We start from the raw sequence: 19,085 nt of genomic DNA, 5'->3' as shown, positions 1-19,085 counted from the left end.
GTTGTTTATTCAAATCACAGTCAAGTGGAAGTTAATCGCTTGTGGAAGTTAATCTCTGGTAAGAATACTTTTCTGTGAATATCAATATAAGTTGATGTAACGCATCCAAAATGTAAGCGGGTTCCATTAACATAAACATAGAAAAAGGATCTACATTGCAGAATTGTGTTTGAAGGCAACAGAACTCAAAATTGACGTTGATACTCGAGTTAGTAGTCTTGGGCTTAACTGCCGACATGAATAGCAATTATGTGCCTTTTGTTTGATGGGTTAATGTCGTTTATTTATAGGTTCGTAACAACTATTTAGGACTATGCGTTCCGGAGCACGAACGGAGCCAAGCGAATGACTGCACAGAGCACAACAAAGACAACAATATTGGCCTGGACTTCTTCCTTCATTCGCAGCTCGTCCTCGACTGCCTCAATGGGTCGTGTGCGAAACATGTTGACTGGAACTGCAAACGAGTATTTAAATTGAAATCTCAATTTGAAGAATTTATACTTACAAATAAAATTTCAATTTTGTACTTTGACTTCGATTGGGGAAGTATGTAATATGCTGTGTGATTGTAAACTGAATCAAATAAGTTGATGAATTTAATAAATTTTGACAGCCAAGCGATGACTAGCTGGGATTTTGAGTCTAACCCATGCGCCATAAGTTCCGGCAAACTAAAATTACGGCACTTGTTTCAACCACAAGCCGTTGAATTTCCGCAATGGTGTAAAAGCCTCTGGGACGATGAGAACGACGAATTATGAGGATGAGCCACTGAGGCTAGGAGAGCGAAGAGCTGCGAGATCAGCCAAAACAAACTGCAATTCGTCCTCTGGGTATTTTTTGTGTTAATAATAAATAAAGGGGATACGGCAAAGCCACCTTACCGTACCTCGTTGCTTACAATTTGGACACTCCGGAGCGCATTTTAATGGACGAATGCAGCCGCACTTGGGTCTCGATCCGAAACCAGGCACACCTTTTTGCCTAGTACATGTGTGACACCAAGCATCCAACTCGCTTCCATCTACTCCGTGCCGCAGCAGAGCGGTGCCCTTGGACCCCACCACCAGCTTGAAAAACAGCATTTGCTCGTCCATCTTTTGATTTAGCACCGACATAAAAATGATTTATCAGTGACATTAAAATAATGCACACTGTGGCGCATTTTATGTGCGAATGGATTTTCGCGCCTTTTTGTGTTCGTTGCTCGGTTGTTGTTGGTGCACATTTACCCCTAGACTCCGGCGCATCCCCGCCCGGCTCTCTGGCCACTCTCCACTCCCCTCTCAAATAGCTGGTACGTCCGTCGTGGGGTCTGTCAGTCTTTGTGTGCTGCCGTCAGCCGAATGTTTTACGGCCGAGGTGTTTGTGTTGGTGTGTGGTATTTGTGTGTGTTGGCTAGGCTTGGGCAGGAGAACGGCGCCGGGAATCGAGTTGGGGTTGGGCATAGAAACAGGGACCTGCACCTATCCGAACCTTCTGTGCCGGAGCATCATAAATGTAAACTTTTATGCGATTATCGTGCTCTCTTTCCAGCTGCAATGCTCTGCACTTTTCGCAATGTGCAAAATACACTGAAAGCAATTAAAATACATACATACATATGCATCATACCTACATATCTATCTAAAACGAAGATACTTTGCAACGGCATAGTCACACATCCGTCTTGATCAACAATATCGTATCGGGTTCTCTTAATGAGAACGAGAATCTACTCATACATACATACATACATATCGACTCAATATTCTCTCAGTGTGTGTGGTTCTGTTTGAAATGTGCCATAATTTGCAACCAGAAATGTGACACAGAAGCAGAAGTAGCTGGCAACTGGGCTGGCTATCAACTGGAACGTTGGCTAGGATGCCACCAAAAATGGACGACAACATATGCCCTGTGCGGGGCCTGGCACTCATTAGAGCGGGCGTCCGTCTCTCCGTCCTAGTGCGTGTGTATGTATGTGTGTGTGTTTAATGAGAACAGTACCAGAACGGGCGCAGGCGCTGCACTGAGAAACAGGTACCAGTAGCAGGCACATGGACATGACTGCACATCTGCAGCAGTCGCTGATTGCCCAGTCCCAATCGCAATCGCAGTCCCAGGACCAGTCTCACTCTGACGCCAGTTGGCAGAGTCAGCATAATTTCCTGATGCTAAATGCCAAACGCAGGACGAGAACAGGACGAGCAACCATCCAGCCGAGCACTTAAGCCCATCCGCCGTTTTGCCATTCGACTGACCGACGAAGCTGGGAAGCCGGGCAGAGTAAATGGGTGGAAAGCCGGCACGGGACAAGGACATACATAAGTGTAGTGAGCAGAGTGATGGCCACCTCCTGTTTCTGCTTCTGCTCTCCAGTTGTAGTTGTGGCTGTGGCTCTATGTCATTGTCTCGCGTTGGGGCAAGCACTGGGGCCAGGGCAATTTAGAGAAGCATACACACACACACACACACACACACACACCTGTTTTTGGGTAATTTATCTCGAAGAATTATTATTTCAAATATTTTGGAGCTGCGGAAAGGGTGAGGGTGTGAGGGTGACGCACCGAAATAAAAGGATTTTAAAATGGTCATTTGATATGAATTATGCATGCTGGTGCAATTACAGAGACTCCGCCTCGCTACAACCCCAGCCAGGGTTGATGCCTTTGTCTGTCTATGATGCGGTTGTCTAACGCTCAAAGGAGGTGGCCCCAGTTTGATTACTGGGCCTGGGTCGGAGTTCCCATTTGATGTTCATTTCGCGACTTGAACTTCATCGTTTAATAATTAAATCAAATGCTAGACTAATATATTCCCCTTAATAGCGAGTAACTCATTTCGGCGTATGGGAAAACTGTCCAAGCCATGTGGCCTATTTCTGATTTATGCACCAGCCCAATAGCATATGCGAAGGATTATGCATAGACAGAGCACGGTCACGGACAGTCATTGGCAGACATTGAAATCAATTATGGGTGGCATAATTGCAATCTTGATTCACTCCACTGCCAGTTAATAAACAATTTTCAAATAGATCCGAAGCAACTTATAGCATCCGTATATTAAAAACAGTTTGGCTATTCCAACAATATATAATATTTTCAATAAGGCTAATTGTAAAATACAAGGATATAACACCCCAAAAAAGATCGATTATAGATAAAAACTTTTCTATATATACCGCTAGCAACTGTTGGCGGATTCCTCCCTTCTTCTTCATCTCCCACTTAGGTAATATAGTTATTTTTAAGTTTTAACCAATGTTTTACTAATCAATTCTTGTGTTCTTTGCAAGAAGTCGTTATTGTTGTAACTTATCCTTAGTAAGTTGACTTCAATGAATTCACAAAATGAAATTTAAAGTTGGACTAGAGAGTGTTCATAATAAGTATATGGTTTTATTTGTTTAAGGACATACACCGATAAGTAATGCATATTTATATATTTGATAATAAAAGGAATATTATTTCAACTAATTAGTATCTATGTGTCTAAAAATTTTAGTCAAAATATATCTGAAGGAGTCTTGGATGTCCCAATTCGACCTGATTTTGACGTATACAAATGAAAGTTCCTGCAAGAGGAAAGGCCGATGAAAAAGAAAAAGTAATTGTAAGGTTTTATTCCTTCCCGGCATACTTTCACTTACAAACCAAGAAAAACAAAGAGGAGTCAAATATTCAGAAACATTTTATTTTTCAATCGTTTGTAATTTCGGAACTAAAAGATTATCCTAAAAACGAACAATATTTTCCGTTCTATCATCGAACCCTTCCATAACCGAGAAAGAACACTAATTTTTGGTCAAAAATATAATTTATGAAATTCCAAAGATGTTTTTATAAAAATGAAATAGTCTGTATAGAATCAAATGGCGCATGATGAATAGAAGTGGTAGGAAAATCGTTTGGTAAAGTGGCTTTTGAGGAACTTTGGATTGTGGATTGCGATATTATAGATCTGAAATCGAAAGAAAGACAATTTAAGACAATCGCTTATAAAGGATTAATTTACGAGCTATCCTTAAATGAAATTCGTTATAATTTGCACCTCCAAAATGCGAACACCTTTGGAAAGCAAGGGTGTACGCTTATGTGAATGTATACTGTACATACTGAGAAGAACGGCAAGAACGGCAAATGTAATTAGGTGTCCTGTTTTTTAAAGATCGAGGACTATGGCAGCTTTCTATTTATTGGCGATTTTGTAATTTTGTTTGGCTGAAACTATTTATTTATGCCAATAAATTTTATCCATATGAAATATATGTACATAGCAAGGACGATTTGACAATATTTCATGCATTCGAGTCTAAGCAATGGGAATGAACAAAAGGACTTTAAGTGACAAAGAATTGAAGGTCACTATAGAAAATTTATATATGTATGTATGTGCGGAATGAACCTTTTGCTTAAGCAACGAAGCTCGGAATAATCAATGAAAAATCAACAAAAACGTTAAAAATAATTGCAGTAGCGCCAAAGGACCTCTTTTCCCTGCTCGAGCAGTGAAGGGGTGAAGGGTTGCAAAAATTGAAAAAGGAAATGTAAAAATAATCGGCAATAAATTTAGGAAAAGTGTCGAAACCGGCATACACACAGACACACACACCAACTGGAAGTCGGAATACTGGCAGAAATTCGGCCACGCCAAGAGCTCATAGTTCAACGTCCTGTGCAGGCGATGCCAGAGAAGTACAAGGAGCTAACCGGGGGAATAGGGGAGGCTTAGGACAGGGAGGTCACAAGGTTCGTGGCAACCGCATTTATAATAAATTGAATTGCAATAACTCAACTTCAATCAAAAATCATAATTCATGGAATTTGACAGGCCAGAACCGAGTCGAACCCTGATTCTCTCGTTTTTTGTGTCCTTTTGGACTTGCAACTTGCATCCGGCGACGACGACGACGCAGCCGAAAATTATAAATCTACAATTTGACATGAAGACGCGTGCATGTACATACATATATGTATGTATGTATGTATGTGTGTGTATTAGTGGGTAAATGTGTGTGTGTGTGAGCTGAAGTCATGGATTTATAGACGAAGACATAAATACAAGTGGACTCAGATCCAAAGACACTGCAAAACATTGGAAAGTGCGCGTGAGCCGAACACGCTCGAAGCCCATAAATATCCTTGTAGCAACTTCAAAGGGGGGCACGGAGGAGATGCACATTTTAGGTGAAAATAATCACCGATTCACATGAAATCATTTTACCCAAACCCCGGACAGTCAGAGGGGATCGGCTCCAAAGCGGACACTACGGAAAAAAGCGGCCGCCAAAACGGCTCCTTAGTGAAATATATCCACGGTACGTTCCCATCAAGGACAAACAAATCAAAAGAGACAATTTTACTTTGTTCTTATGGAAATCGTCTAAATGATTTTCAGCACTGATTTGTGATGAGGAGGCGACCGATTTAGGTTGGGCAAAAGGACACGACTTGTATGTCTGCTTGAATTTTATATAATGCACTGCTCTATAGTTTAAGGTATGAAAGCACTTACGTACATTGTAAACACATATAAATAATTCCAAAAGGATGGAAATGTATTAAGCATGGAAAGCTTCATATTCGACGACTGCGATACCCTTCAATCCTTATTGAGACTCACATATATACATACATCATTGTAAAGTCTTTGTAGTCCTTCAATTTTATCTTCAATCGTCGAATCACTCTTCCCCGTGTGGATATCAAGGTGAATAGGTTGGTTTGTATAGGACATGTATTTAGGAGTATAATGGGCATATCTAGAGTTTAGCATACAGAGTGTTTTAATACAATGTTTTTTGCTCCTGTTTGGATGTTTATTTATATGTAGATTTTTTCTGTATTATTGCAAAAAGGACAAACCAAAAGGGACTAGAAGACAGAAAAAGGTGGCGGATGTTTGTCGCCGGATCTACGAATATTTTGGTCTTCCTTTTTTTTTTGCGTCCTAGCAAGTACACAACACCTTTTATTACTGAGCGAGGAAAAAAAGGATATTCAACAAAAGGTCGCGCGGAAGTAATTTACAATTTTGGATGAACACAAAAATAATAAAAATCATATATAAAAGCAAACAAAACTTGCAGGATCAGGATGTGTCTGGTTGCGACGTAAATTGACAAGATTTATATTCAATTAAAACAAGCGCAGCACATTATCCTTTAGCGAAAGCGCTATGGAATGAAGAGAGAGAGAGAGAGACAGAGACAGAGAGAGAGGGAGGGTGGGAGGGTGCTGTTTTTATTGGCAGAATTTTATGTTTCTTCGCAATTGACAATAAATCAAAAAGTGGTCGTCACATTTCCACATTTGGGATGGCTTTCCACCCCTAAGCCGCAACCGCACACAGCTTTGATGAATGACGAAGGACATGCACATGTAGAACATCCACACACACACACACACACATATATACATATAAACATGCACAATATAAAGCGCATACCATCAGGACAGGACACGACAGGAGCACAGACACGCACACCGATTGGCTGCTGGCGATGCACACGTCGACGTGCAATAATTTCATGTGTCCTGACGGGCAATGAGCAAAGGAACAAAAAAAAAAAAAAAAACACAGAAGAAAATAAAGAAAAGTGAATGAGGCAGAGAAGTGTTGAGGAGGCTGCGCTGCAGTCGCCTCATTGTTGTCCTGGTTATTTATGGCCCATTAAGGCAAGCGGCAATTGCACATGTGTTCTTCGCACTGTGAACCCCCACCAGACCCAAACCTCTCCCAACCCGTCGGTCCATGTGAATCCTATTTGTGTCAGTCTCTCTTCAGCGCGAATTGCTCTCGCCTTTAATTGTTTGCCCAGAATAGCACAAATGTTAATAATTATACCTTGAGCCCATCCTGAATTCGCCACGGATCCGGATCGTATGGATAACCTTTTGTCTAATAATCATAAGACATATTTCATTTCAAATCGTGTTTGTCGTTGAATTTATGACGACTCCCCGCCCACACATGATACTTCTTTTATTTCCATTTTCGCACGCAGAACACAATAATTGCCCCGCTCCACCCAGTTCACCCCACCGCCCATGTATGACATTCGCTTGCTTATTTAATTGCCTGGCCAAAGGCTTCGAATGGAGACATTAGAAAAATCTGTCGCCGGCGACAGGACACACATCGCTAAAAATACGACAGTTAGCTCGTTCAATGGGGCTGTAACGGAACACTGAATTGGTGGGACATGGAGGCCGGGAGTCAGGATGGGAGAAGGTGTGTCTCTAAAGCTAGCATAGGAGCGTACTCACACAAATCGGCATCATGCCAGCATGTGCTCCTTAAGTTTATTGAATTCGTGGCGTGGCATGTTGCAATGGCAAGCAACAACTTGATTAAATGAAAAACTGCAACTCGCTGGGTTCTCACCATAACTTGAAAAGCCAAGAAGAGATAATTCGAGATGTGATCCCACCAATTACAACCCGGCACTTAGTATGCCCAAATGCCATTTTCTTTGTCTGCGAAACTTCAAAATCATTGCAAAGTGACAAAATAAATAAGGAAGCATATAAATAAAGTGTAAGTTGCGCCACCGAGGGGCCACAAGGATGCCAGGCACAGGACACTTACTTAGTCTCAGCTTGCATTTTTCTGACTTGCGTGGAAGAAGCAGGACACAAAATTTATGCGACTTCAAATAGAATCCTGCGTTATCCTTGTCAAGTGGACAGTAACGAAGCTAAACAGATTTCCATGAAAATAAAAGAAGTGCATTGCATTAGATTGTGGCACTTGAAGAGGCATCACCGAAGTGGATTAAGGTTTAGTTTCCAAAAGAAACAAATTTCTCCAGTGTATGAAATTCTGGAATTCGTCATATTATTCACTGATTGGAGTTCGTCCAGGGGCCCATTCCGCTCTCCCGACCCGAAGCAAATCTTTCAATTACTATACAAGGGATCGAGCTAAGTCCAACCAATCAAAGGTTGGAACCCTTTAAAACGTATTTATTATACTTTCAAAATAGCTTTTACTATAAAAAAGGAAGATAATAACATAAAAACTTTCTCGTAATCCACACATGAAAAAGAGAGTTTGCTTTAACGACGTGCTGGGGCGGGTCGGCCGGGAAAAGTTCATAAAGATATTCAGTAACCAGCCAAAGAACTAATGTCATCAACCAGTCATACCGACCGAATCTTGGATCTTGTCGCCCTGAGCTCCTTCAACGCCAAATGTTTAATTCTACCGACTGAAAAATGCATAAATACCATTTTAATTAGAAAATTAGCTAAAATATGCAACTCACGTTAATCGCATGACGCTTGCCTTGCCTTTGCTTGCCTTGGCTGCGTTTGTCTTTGTTGGAAAATGGTTATTGCTAGGAGGGAACTGCGGGGCATGGCTCATGCAATATCCAAGAGATGCGACAATAACCGAAAGCCAGTGCTCCGCATGGAAGTCCTTTGTCGCTTCTCCATCCTTGGCTTTTCTATCCATGTATAGTCTCTATACTGACACCCAAAATCATTGCCACTCTGGGGGATTCGAGTTGCTCGCTTCAAGCAGTGTTTGTTGCGACAAATGCCGTTATAATTATTTATACCGTAAGCACATTTTATGGTGTCGCAATTTTAAAATGCAATTAGACGCGCGCTCTCTTGTTGCGAAAACCTTGCCAAAAACAAACAGCACGTAAAAGGAATCGGAATAGAAATGGAAATGGAAATGGAATACAAAATCCGCAGAAAAAGGGAAAATTACTCGTAACGCGAACGGGAACGTACAAATGTAATTCTTAATGGGGTTTTGTCATTTTGCCTAAAATGTTATGCAAGCGTCACCAAAAATTGGCCACTCCGTTCGTCTCCTCCCACAAAGTGAAGCCACCTGAGTCACCTGTCTTCTTTCTATACCCTGTACTTGGCTCAGGTGTACAAGTTGTTACAAATGTGGATCTGCTCTTTTTGGTAGACAAAGAGTTCCACTTTGAAACTTTGAAATAAACAATTTGCCTCTTGGTGCAGGGTATTTTCAGGTTGATGTGAGGACTCACAATCAGTGTACGGCTCTGTTATTATTATTTTTGGTCCTTTTTTTGTTTTTCTTTGGCTGCTCCTGAGCATCCGCTGTTTCTAACCCAATCTGAACATCATCCTAGCGACTGGCGAAACGAATCGAACGAGCAACCACAGCTGTTGTTTGGTTTTGCCGTTTTTATCTGTCATTTAGTTTGAATATTACAAAATATGGGAAACGTACGTATTACGTAGAATATGTTGGCTTTTCCTAATTTAGTGAAACCTTCATACATAGACTGCAGCTGTCATTTCATTGCGAGTCATAATGAACGGGAATATTTTGATTGAATTTGCATAAAATTGAGTTCATTGCAAGCTTAAGGTTTTGTACTCTGAAACTGTCCTGAATCCAATCCTTAGGTTCACCTGCATATGAACATCTGAGAGCACAGTGAGTTAGGTTTTAAAGTGGAACTGAAATTCAATTCAAATAAGTAAATTAAATTGCTGGCACTCGCATTTATCGGACTGCGGTCGTAAACCATTTGCAGCAATTATCTCGCTAAGTTCGCTCGACGCCTTTGGGGAAATATGCGGCAAATTAATATGGCCAAGAACGAAACCGGAGCAGAATCACCACCAAGACAGGGGCAGGGACGGGGGGATAGGAAGAGCACCAAGACCTGGACAAGACGACTTCGTTCGCAACCCTTCTGTTACTGCCAATGAGTTTTTAAGCACAAGTTTTCCTTAATTTATAACGAGGATTACAATAAACAAACTAATCTAAGGCAATAAACACTAAAAATCCCCCAAAAGTGTTGCCGAGGCACTCCTGGGCATTGGCTTCAGTTGTGTCTCATCTTATAAGTTAAATCGCAAAGCCAATCCTTTCGCCTTTTAAATATGCCATTTCCGTTGCGAGATTATTTTTCGATATCGCATGATTCGAGATGTTTACGAGTGTCCAGTCTCCCAAACGGGTAACATTCGTTTGACCATAGCCCCAGATACAGAGACGGGACACAGACGATAGGCATCGGCAATAAGAGGGTATTGTCAGCATTTGGGTTAATGTCCTTGTGTACGTCCCAAGCATTCGATTTGATCCTTTTTTTCTATTAACAATAAATTTGTACGATTTTGCTTCTTATTTTTTTGCTGTTTTGTTGTTCTTCAACCGCAAACCGAAACGAGGTGGTTGGTTCTCGTTGCAGGTCGACTTTTTGGTCTAACACATTTCATTTTGGAGGAAAGCTTTCCTTTTAATTACTTAAATGCATCAAATGACAAAGGGTGAGCTCGGAACCGATCCTGTATCTATTCAATCCCTCACAGTGACAATGACAGGATGCCCATGACCAATGGCCACGTCAGAGAGAATGGAGGCGGAGGTAGTGGGATGCGCGTGATGCCCGAAAAGAATGCCATTACAGACAACGGTTACAATAGTTAGTGAAGCCATTAGTTCGGAATGCCAATATGCGACAATCACACCAACCCAAACACTAGCACAAACACACTGGCCACCGCAAGTACATAAGTGTATAATTGCAAGTGGAGAAAGGAGATATGGCAAGTAATAACTTTGAACATCTTCCCACTAATGGTCCGCCCGCTCCGGTCAGTGTGCTGGAATGGGATTGAATCTGCGTGAGAGTCACGGAAACGAAACATTGGTAACGACACCAACGAAACAATAACAATAAAACAAAGCCCAAGTCCGAGTAACTGAAAATAATTTCAGGGATATTATTGCTAGTGTCGCGTCCCACAGCGTTGCCATCGTCGTCGGCAGATGTCCCAAGTGCGATATGAGAAGGAAAGGACACAAGCACATCAACATAATGTCTACTTTACAATGTGGATAAACTTGCAAAGAAAACAAAATCACATCCATATCGAGTCCCTCACTTCCTCCACACCTGACTGGACTGAACTGAATTGAGCTGGACAAAACTAAATTGAACCACATCCCCACTTTGCAGTTGGCCACTCGCACGCCACGATGCAATAAGTTACGGCTGCCTCGGCCATTACGACGGGCATGCCGTACCACGAGCAGGATCAGCGTCCAGGCAGAGCCGCCGGCTGGCCGGAGACAAATCCGAAATCCATACTCGTAAACAAATGCAACTAATCGCCGTTCATGTTGAACGTGTTCACGGCTAGGCAAACGTAAAATTGTGGCCAGTTTCAATCTCCTTCTCCCCTTTTCGGTCGTTTTGTGTGTTGGCGTTCCACCCCATTCGACCGTGTCAAGAAGGTTGCTGTAGATACATATGTACATACATACATACCTGGAATGGGACAACATTTGTAAGTTTTTGAAATTTCAAAATTTCTTGGTATGCTTTAAGTAGGCCTTGAGCAAAACTTATGAGTAAAATGTTCGACTAAGTGAGTTTGACATTCAAAAAAATTAAACCCCTAAGAGAAAAAGCACGTAGACAAATAAAATTTATTATTTTTCACAAGTTGGTCAATTCAGCTGACGCGATGTCTGACGAGTACAATTTAAAAAAACGAAAGCGACTTATTATTAAAGCCGAAGCTTTGGAGGATGGAGAGATCATCGATAATCAAAGCCCCGAAGTTGAATTGGATACATTTAGCGACGGATCTCATGAACGGCATCTGGGCGACGGTAACGATCGTTATCGAGAGGGGAATATCAATGAGCTATCTCGGGAAAACGAAATATACCATGGGAATTTTGGCCAAGACAATTTGCATCGGGAGTGGGGCTTCAATTCCCACTTGGACATGAAGAAGATATCTAAGGAGCCTTATTCGACAGAGTTTGATATAAAGCAGCGTTCAAAAGTGCGACGTCTTAACCTGGACGAGCAGCGTGCTGGAAACCAGCGGGAGAACGCCTTTGGACGCCTGAAGGCCATGCGGCATAATAAATTGATGACAAAGCAAGACCCAGAAAAGTTAAAGATGAAAAATATCGAGACACCCCAGCAAGAACCCCTGAGGAAGGTGAAACTGAAGGCAAGTGATATTTACTCCGACGATTCGAGCAGCAGTGACTTTGAAGTGGCCCAAGAGCATCGTCTGGTCTCTACACTTAATGAACTTACCCGGGCTGTGCTGACACGTAACCAGCTCGAAAACTTTCTAGACAAGCCTATATTCAGGGAAACAATTACAAATTGCTTTGTAAGGGTCAACGTCGGCCTGCCAGGTGTTCATTCGAAACAGGTTTACCGCATATCGCAGATAGCCGGCTTGGAGCGTTCGAAAACGGAGTATCCTCTGGGCTCTCAAAACACGAGTTTTATTTTGAAATTACGCAACGCCGGACAGTATGTGTACAGTCAAATGGATGTGGTGTCCAATAGGCCGGTGACACAGCACGAGTTCGATCTGTGGGTGTGTGCTTGCCGAAGAGAAGGTTGTCCGCTGCCACCGCTGGCCGTCATCGAGGAGAAGCAGAAGGCTATCAAAGAGGCATCCAATTACTCCTTCACGGAGAGAGAGATTGACAAAATGATACAATCAAAGGTAAAAGATGGAAAGAAGACAGCAAGTACTGCTTATCAAAAGGTTTGTTTGATCATGGAGCGTGACATGGCCGTCGATTGGAACGACTTAAAGACTGCTAACCGTCTGGAGAAGAAAATCCTAACAATGGAACAGAACTCGGAGCCGGAGCGTGAACAACGTGTGCGGCCTATTGGATCACCGCGCACTTCTCACTTGCCTCCCGTGTTACCTACAAAGAAATCGCTAGCAGAGCGTCAGCCGAAATCCAATGACATTGATCTGGAACGCTATATGCGGCGCAAATATAAAAAAAGTGCTGTTGTCAGTCGAACCCGCGTCGATGCAGAAGAGTGCAATGAGGATTCCTCGGTGTCTGTGCCTTCTGAAGAGGCAAACAAGAAAGGCGAAGATACTGTAAATGACAAGGAACCAAAAATATTAAATCTTTATGAATTAAATGACTTCGAGGTCTTCCTGGATATCAGCAGTCTACGTGAGTGTGAGAAACTAATGAATCAATTTTTGAATACATTCAATCCCAAAATTTTTTTAGCTCCACTCAACGCAATCCTTAAAGACATTAAGATTTAAAACTTGAAGTTTGTGTAATGGCAAATGACAGTTAAACAGAAGTTTTTATGTAAACACTTATGCACACAGACACACACACACTTGTTCACTTACTGATGTACCGTATAGATCCTAGGTTCGAATCAACCACCGCCCAACAATCATAGAAACAATTCGACTTCCAATAGCTTTTTCTAACCCAATCAAATTTCGAAGGAGGACGCGCCATTTCCTAAAAAAGCACATATGTATGTATGAATGTTTTCTAAAGAAAAAGCCAATATTAATAACGATCTGTTATATTAGATTCTCAAAGAACTCCAGGTCGACCTCAGCTATGAATCATATTTTTGTAGATGGGGAACTGACAAAATACTTCGAGCGGAGTATTCATTAATAATACAAACAGAAACTCATTCATAGTCTGAACACTGAGCCCTTAACTCGTTTCATATGCCAAGGAGCATTTGTCTGATAGAATTGGAATCATCATAATTGAGGGTTCCCACTTCCCATCTGTCCTTGTTCCATAGGTGACAAGGGCATCCACAATAAAAGAAATGCCATTTACTGATGAGTCATCAACATAATTTTTACGATTTTTGCGCCCCATTCGATGAATAAACAAATAAAATAAACCAACTCTACTCTGGACCGGACCCTGAACCTCAACCTAAACTTAGACTGGGTCTTCTACTTGGACATGGAGTTTAACTAGTTTGAGCGTGTCACGAAAACATTTCGCATGCATTGACTTTTTATGGCCGAACCTGGATCCAGGCCAAGTGCCGCACACCACAAAGTGAGAGAAAGTAAGAAGGAAAAGAAACGGAACGAGGTGGAGGTAGTATATATGTATGTACATCTGTGTGTTTGTGAAATCAGACAAATAATGCAAAATCATTTAGTTGAACTCCGGCTGCGACTCCATTGCCAACGTCGAAAGTCATAAAATGCCGCACCGAATGAAATTCTCATCAAGTGGCAAGTTGGCACAATTTCACTTTGCCTTTGCTGCTAAGGAACCGAGCACGGATTGGTCAGGCACTGGACTCTTCTCCTTCCGTTATTCAGCCTCCCTCTGCTTGGCAATCGCGCGTGACTAACGTAATCAGCTCACGTAACACCCGAATGAGATGAGATGAAATCAGCATACGCTCCGGAGGTCGTACTCCACAAATGTGGAATGTGTGTATCTACAAACGGACATATCTTTCTATTCGAGGGTCGCTCCAAAACATTTTGGAATACATTCAACACTCCAAACACATTTCATTTTGTCGATTTGGGTAACTACAATAAAAACAATCCTTTAGAAAACTTCAGCCAATCGAACAATCCAAGACATTAACTATTACAAATCGTTGATTAAGACAATTAAAAGTATGATTTTGTTTCTTTGCGAATACTTTTCAAGCCACTCATGTGGTTTTGTATGTAGCCACTGCCAAAATAAAGCTCTGCCCATTCGACCAACTGTGGGGCATCATTCACCTCACTCGAAAGCCAGGTTAATATTTTTGCAGATCCTTAACACGCGATAGAAGAAAGTATTGGCCTATAACATTTGATGAGAAAATTTAGTCAGTCTGTCCGCCTGCAGTTTTTCAAACCAACCCAGCATCGAATTTAAAACTTGTGAAAATGGCACGTTCATTTTTATTCCTCATTAGCAATGCCGCATAAAAATGTAAAAGAAGGAAAAGCACAAAATTCGATGGGAGGAAATTGAAACATCACGCATAAGTTTCATTCTATTTTGATTTTTATGACTGTTTGCAATCCTGTGACATTCCCAAGTCCCACCTGGATCACTTGCTAAATAACCCAAGCCAACGGACGAGCAACAAAAGTCAGGGAAAACACAAGATGGAGTTACTGATTGGAAGGGGGACCATGGGTTGACCATGGCCCTTGTCCCATGTCCATGAGAACTAAAGCGGAGAAAATGCCTATTTACGAGCTTGCATGTTGCTGGACACATGGTAATCATATATTTTGGTCATATCTGTGGCCCATAAAACCAGTGTCCTTATGTGCCTGTCAATGAGTTGTTTCATGACATTTATTTCGCTTGTTCCTCGGTTTGGGGTTGGTCTCTCATTTTGTTACATTTTTTCTGTTTTTTTTTGGGCTGAGAGCTGCGTGCAGATGGAAAATATTTTAGTGTCCATTTAATGTCCAATCTAAGATGAGCTCGTAACTTTTGATCGACTAAACGAGCCCGCTCGTAGCAAGGTAGGGTCGTAGTTAAGGGGTGGCATGTAAGGGAAGGGATTCGATTCGATTTTCAGGCTGCAGCACGCAACCTACATCTCTTGGGATAATTCTTTAATTTTCTCACTGATGCCCCCACGCTGACTGATAAGAAGTTATTTGCCAGCCATTTGGTTATTTTATTAGTAGATTTTTGTCGAGATTAATCTGGCCGACAGTAATAAATATTTAATTAAAATCCAAATTACTTTCCAAAGCTTGCTTCACCTCACCTAAGTTGCTTCACCTGTCCGTCTTGGCCCTAATGAAAAGCATCGCGCCCCAGTGGTAGACCTTGTCATGAAAATGTCACATTCCTCCTCCAAAACACTTCACAAGAGATGCTTCGTTAAAAATTAAAATTGCCAGCGAGTCCATGGCTTGGGGAGCCATTCAAGTCCGGGCTGCAACTCTACTTACATATATCCTTATTTGTATTGTTTCCTTTTTCGGACGCTGAGGTGAATATTTTCAATGGATAAGACGATAGATAACATTTGTTAGAACTGAAAAATCCCGAAATATTGTAAAATGGAATCAAATGTACATACATATGTAATCATTTTGAAGGTATTTGGTTTTAATACATAAGTAAAGTGTTTCAAATATAACAAATATATCTAATTTACACTGAAATATTTGTTGATACCTTCCATGATTCATCATAAGTAATGTAGGATAGGCATCAGCTAAAAGAACAGGCGAACTTCTGGGAATCAAAATTTATTCCCTTCGCTTGATTTGATTTCAAATGCGCAATGTAAGAGGAATGCCATCGAGATTCGTTGGTTCTTTCTATGAATTTAGTCCTAAAATCTTCTCATCAAGTATATTAAGTATCTCCAAAACATTTAGTTTGCACATGAAGCCATAAAACCGCAAGTCCAATGTCGGGACAAGGATTTGTTTTTGACCTCTACTTCTGCATCGGACTTCTCCTGTTTCTGTTCAAGCAGTTTCCGCTGATTTTCTTTAAATTTTTCAATGGGGTCATCGAACTGACGATAGTAATGGAGGACCTCCCGCACATCGTCAACCTTGTGTTCAGCAATTAGTTGCAGGAAGGCAACAAGATCAAAGAGCTGCACATCATCATCGTTGCCAAGCCAGCGCGACATGACAAAAGTATTGTCGGGATGCAGTGGTGAAGCCTTTCGATCCCAGTCGACTAGAATCACACGGCTAAGATTGCGATTAAGGCGATCAAGGTTTTTAATGTGCTGTCCATCTACCAACTGAGTGGCATCTCGGACCAGCCGATAGCGAATGAAGCCGAACTGATCGAGAGCATCTAATATGGGAAACGCAGTCGTTCCCTGCTCTGAGGTGTACACACATATCTCATAGTGCTTGCTGCATTGCTGCAGAAAGTAATCAACACCAGGACGTTTTTTAAACCGCCATCCGGTCTGATAAGTCCAGTCGGGATGGACTAACACATCGTTTATCTCAAGAACCAGCGAATAGCGTGGTTGAATGTACGGTGGCTCCAACTCATCTGGCAGCAGCTTGGTGGGCAGTGGCTCCTCCAACATCTTCTGGTAATAATGCAGAGATCGCCACATTCTCTGCAGATACTGCTGTGGGTAAGGGAGTTCGCTAAGTTCATCCTCAATGGGTTGGCTACGTTGATCTAATTCAGGCTTCCCCAGCTCATACACCGCCCAGAGGATGCAACTACTCAGCGTCCCCAATAAAATGGATCCAAATATCCGTCTTTTTCGCTGAAAGTTACTAACTAGCATTTTTGTAGGTAGTGACTCGGGTGAAGAAGCTGATGCATCTAGAGGTTGATTGGTAATCTGTGGCTCACCATTACGTTTGGAGTCGGATTCATTCACTGATTTTGATGTTTTTTTAGGATTACGGTAGCTACGCCACCAATTCTGGAAGATTCCGACTCTTCTTATGGACCACGTCTCTAAGCCCCGTCGGTTTTTGTGCTGCAACAGTTGCATCCATGTGCCATAGTTAACCAAGTCTGAAATGCCAAAACTTGTATAGTCTTTGATCACAGAAATTTTCAATAAATTTCGATATTTTCGAGACATGTTTTCAGTTTATCAATAAATGAGTTAAAAAAGAGAACATAAGTGAATCAATCAGAGAAATTCATTTTCTTAAAAATAGGTGTACGTTTTTCTTCCCATTTTGAGATTTCATAAGGTTTAATCATGTCAACTATAATCGTGCCTGACTAATAAATGGGGTGGCCCAGGCGTGGATCAACATCCTTGACGTATTTAGGTACATTATTTAAGTTTTTAATATTTGCACTTTTGATCTTAAAGACATTTTAGGGTTGTGTTTGTTCCTGGGTCTTGGTAGTGAGCCTCCTTGATTCAGGCGATCACACTTGACACTTATGCAAATTATTTGCTTGAGCTTAATTTCACAAATTGAGCTTCCATTGAGGGCTGGACAATCGTTACTTGGCCTTCCTGTTATTATTTAAATGGCGCATTATCAGTGGCTAGCAGCGGACTGGCCAGTCAGCTTCTCGAAATGTCATAAACAATCAAAATCCATTTAAAATTGTATATGCAATTTGGTCACTGTCTACCTGGGTAGAAGGGGCATGTGGCAGCCAGCTGCCGACAGCATCAACGCCTCGTCAATTTGTGTGGGAGGCGATGAGGTGGTCGAGAACGTTACAGCTTGTCCATTGGCTGTCCCTTTCCTGTATGCCACTTGTCAGCCGTGTCCTGCATCCTGCATGTCTGTGTGCATGAGTGTGTGTGTGTGTGTGTGTGTCTGTGTGTCCTACGCCTGTGTATCGTTGATATGATAATTGGCATGAGGTAATAATCCACTTGGATACGTTGACAATCGTTTATATCGCAATCAGTGTCATGCCGTCTGCCTTCTGTTTGGCTGCTGTTTCTACTGCAAATCCTGTGTGTCCTGGCATAAAGTATAATTTCCCAGCTCCATGTTCTCTCTCGTCCTCAACGGCAATGGCGACGGCAAAGGCAGCAGCAACAGCAACGGCAACGGCAACGACAACGACAACGACAAGGACAACGACGACTGCGACGACGTATTAAATAACAATGAACTGCAATTGCCCAACGACTCTCGTAATTCGTATGTAATGCGTGCAGACGCACAGATTTTGAGTAGCACTCGTCTGTCCTGCATATCCTTCTCGCCCCAGATTTCTCGCCATCTGCCCACAGTTTGCTGTCCGTTGTCTGCTTGTTTCTTTGTCACTGTTTTGTTTTATGTGCTTCCAACTGGCAATTGTCCTTCGCATTCCAAATAATTCCTGATTTTGGAATTTAACTCGTTGCCTGTTAAATTTAATCACTTTTTCAAATGAAACAAAAACACAAAGAACGAGCAGGAAAGATGTAAATCCACAACCGAGATCAATATGGTGGAAGTGGCAAGGCAACACCAATTACTGTGAGTTTCCTCCCAGCAGTCTTTTCATTACAATTTTTTGCACTATTGATAAGAATTTTTAATTCCATATAATAAAGCCATTCCCAAACTACATACTCGATATATGTACATATGTATCTCTAGTGTCTATATGTATATCATATCGTAACACTGATATTTTAGTATTGGCAAAATTCTTAGAAAGCAACCAAAGTACAGTGGACACTCAGTTAACTAGCTCCATTCGCTGTAGCATCTTGCCCCTTAAGCGAGACGTTCCAGGTGGATATTACATTTCACTTTTAACTGTTATGGAATGAAACAAACATTTACAAACAAAAGTAGTAACACTTTTAAGGAGCTGAATATGTATTGTACGGAAGAAGATGCCTAAAATGAAACCAG

The 19,085-nt window shown here is 41.7% G+C and overlaps 3 protein-coding genes across 3 annotated transcripts; 1 reads left to right on the top strand and 2 right to left on the bottom strand.

Annotated features, from left to right (window-relative positions):
* Positions 1-256: 256 nt before the first annotated feature.
* On the bottom strand, positions 257-599 carry LOC137587024 (uncharacterized). The gene is made up of 2 exons (XM_068303261.1): positions 509-599; positions 257-457 (listed from the first exon to the last, which is right to left on the bottom strand). The coding sequence occupies exon 2, from the start codon at positions 444-446 to the stop codon at positions 312-314; it is 135 nt and encodes a 44-aa protein (XP_068159362.1). The 5' UTR covers positions 447-457; positions 509-599; the 3' UTR covers positions 257-311.
* A 10,769-nt stretch (positions 600-11,368) lies between these two features.
* Positions 11,369-14,357, top strand: LOC137586796 (RNA polymerase-associated protein RTF1 homolog). The gene is made up of 4 exons (XM_068302963.1): positions 11,369-12,960; positions 13,021-13,285; positions 13,344-13,892; positions 13,946-14,357. The coding sequence occupies exons 1-2, from the start codon at positions 11,472-11,474 to the stop codon at positions 13,056-13,058; spliced, it is 1,527 nt and encodes a 508-aa protein (XP_068159064.1). The 5' UTR covers positions 11,369-11,471; the 3' UTR covers positions 13,059-13,285; positions 13,344-13,892; positions 13,946-14,357.
* Positions 14,358-15,855: 1,498 nt separating this feature from the next.
* On the bottom strand, positions 15,856-17,370 carry ttm3 (tiny tim 3). Its single transcript, XM_068303050.1, has one exon. It carries the CDS (start codon positions 17,342-17,344, stop codon positions 16,145-16,147), a length of 1,200 nt encoding a protein of 399 aa, XP_068159151.1. The 5' UTR covers positions 17,345-17,370; the 3' UTR covers positions 15,856-16,144.
* Between the last annotated feature and the right edge of the window lie 1,715 nt (positions 17,371-19,085).

The sequence above is a fragment of the Drosophila tropicalis genome, unplaced genomic scaffold (genome assembly GCF_018151085.1).
Source record: "Drosophila tropicalis isolate 14030-0801.00 unplaced genomic scaffold, ASM1815108v1 contig_1009, whole genome shotgun sequence".
NCBI lineage: Eukaryota > Metazoa > Arthropoda > Insecta > Diptera > Drosophilidae > Drosophila > Drosophila tropicalis.
The sequence above is the reverse complement of the archived record's forward strand: the minus strand, read 5'-3'. Positions and strand labels throughout refer to the sequence as shown.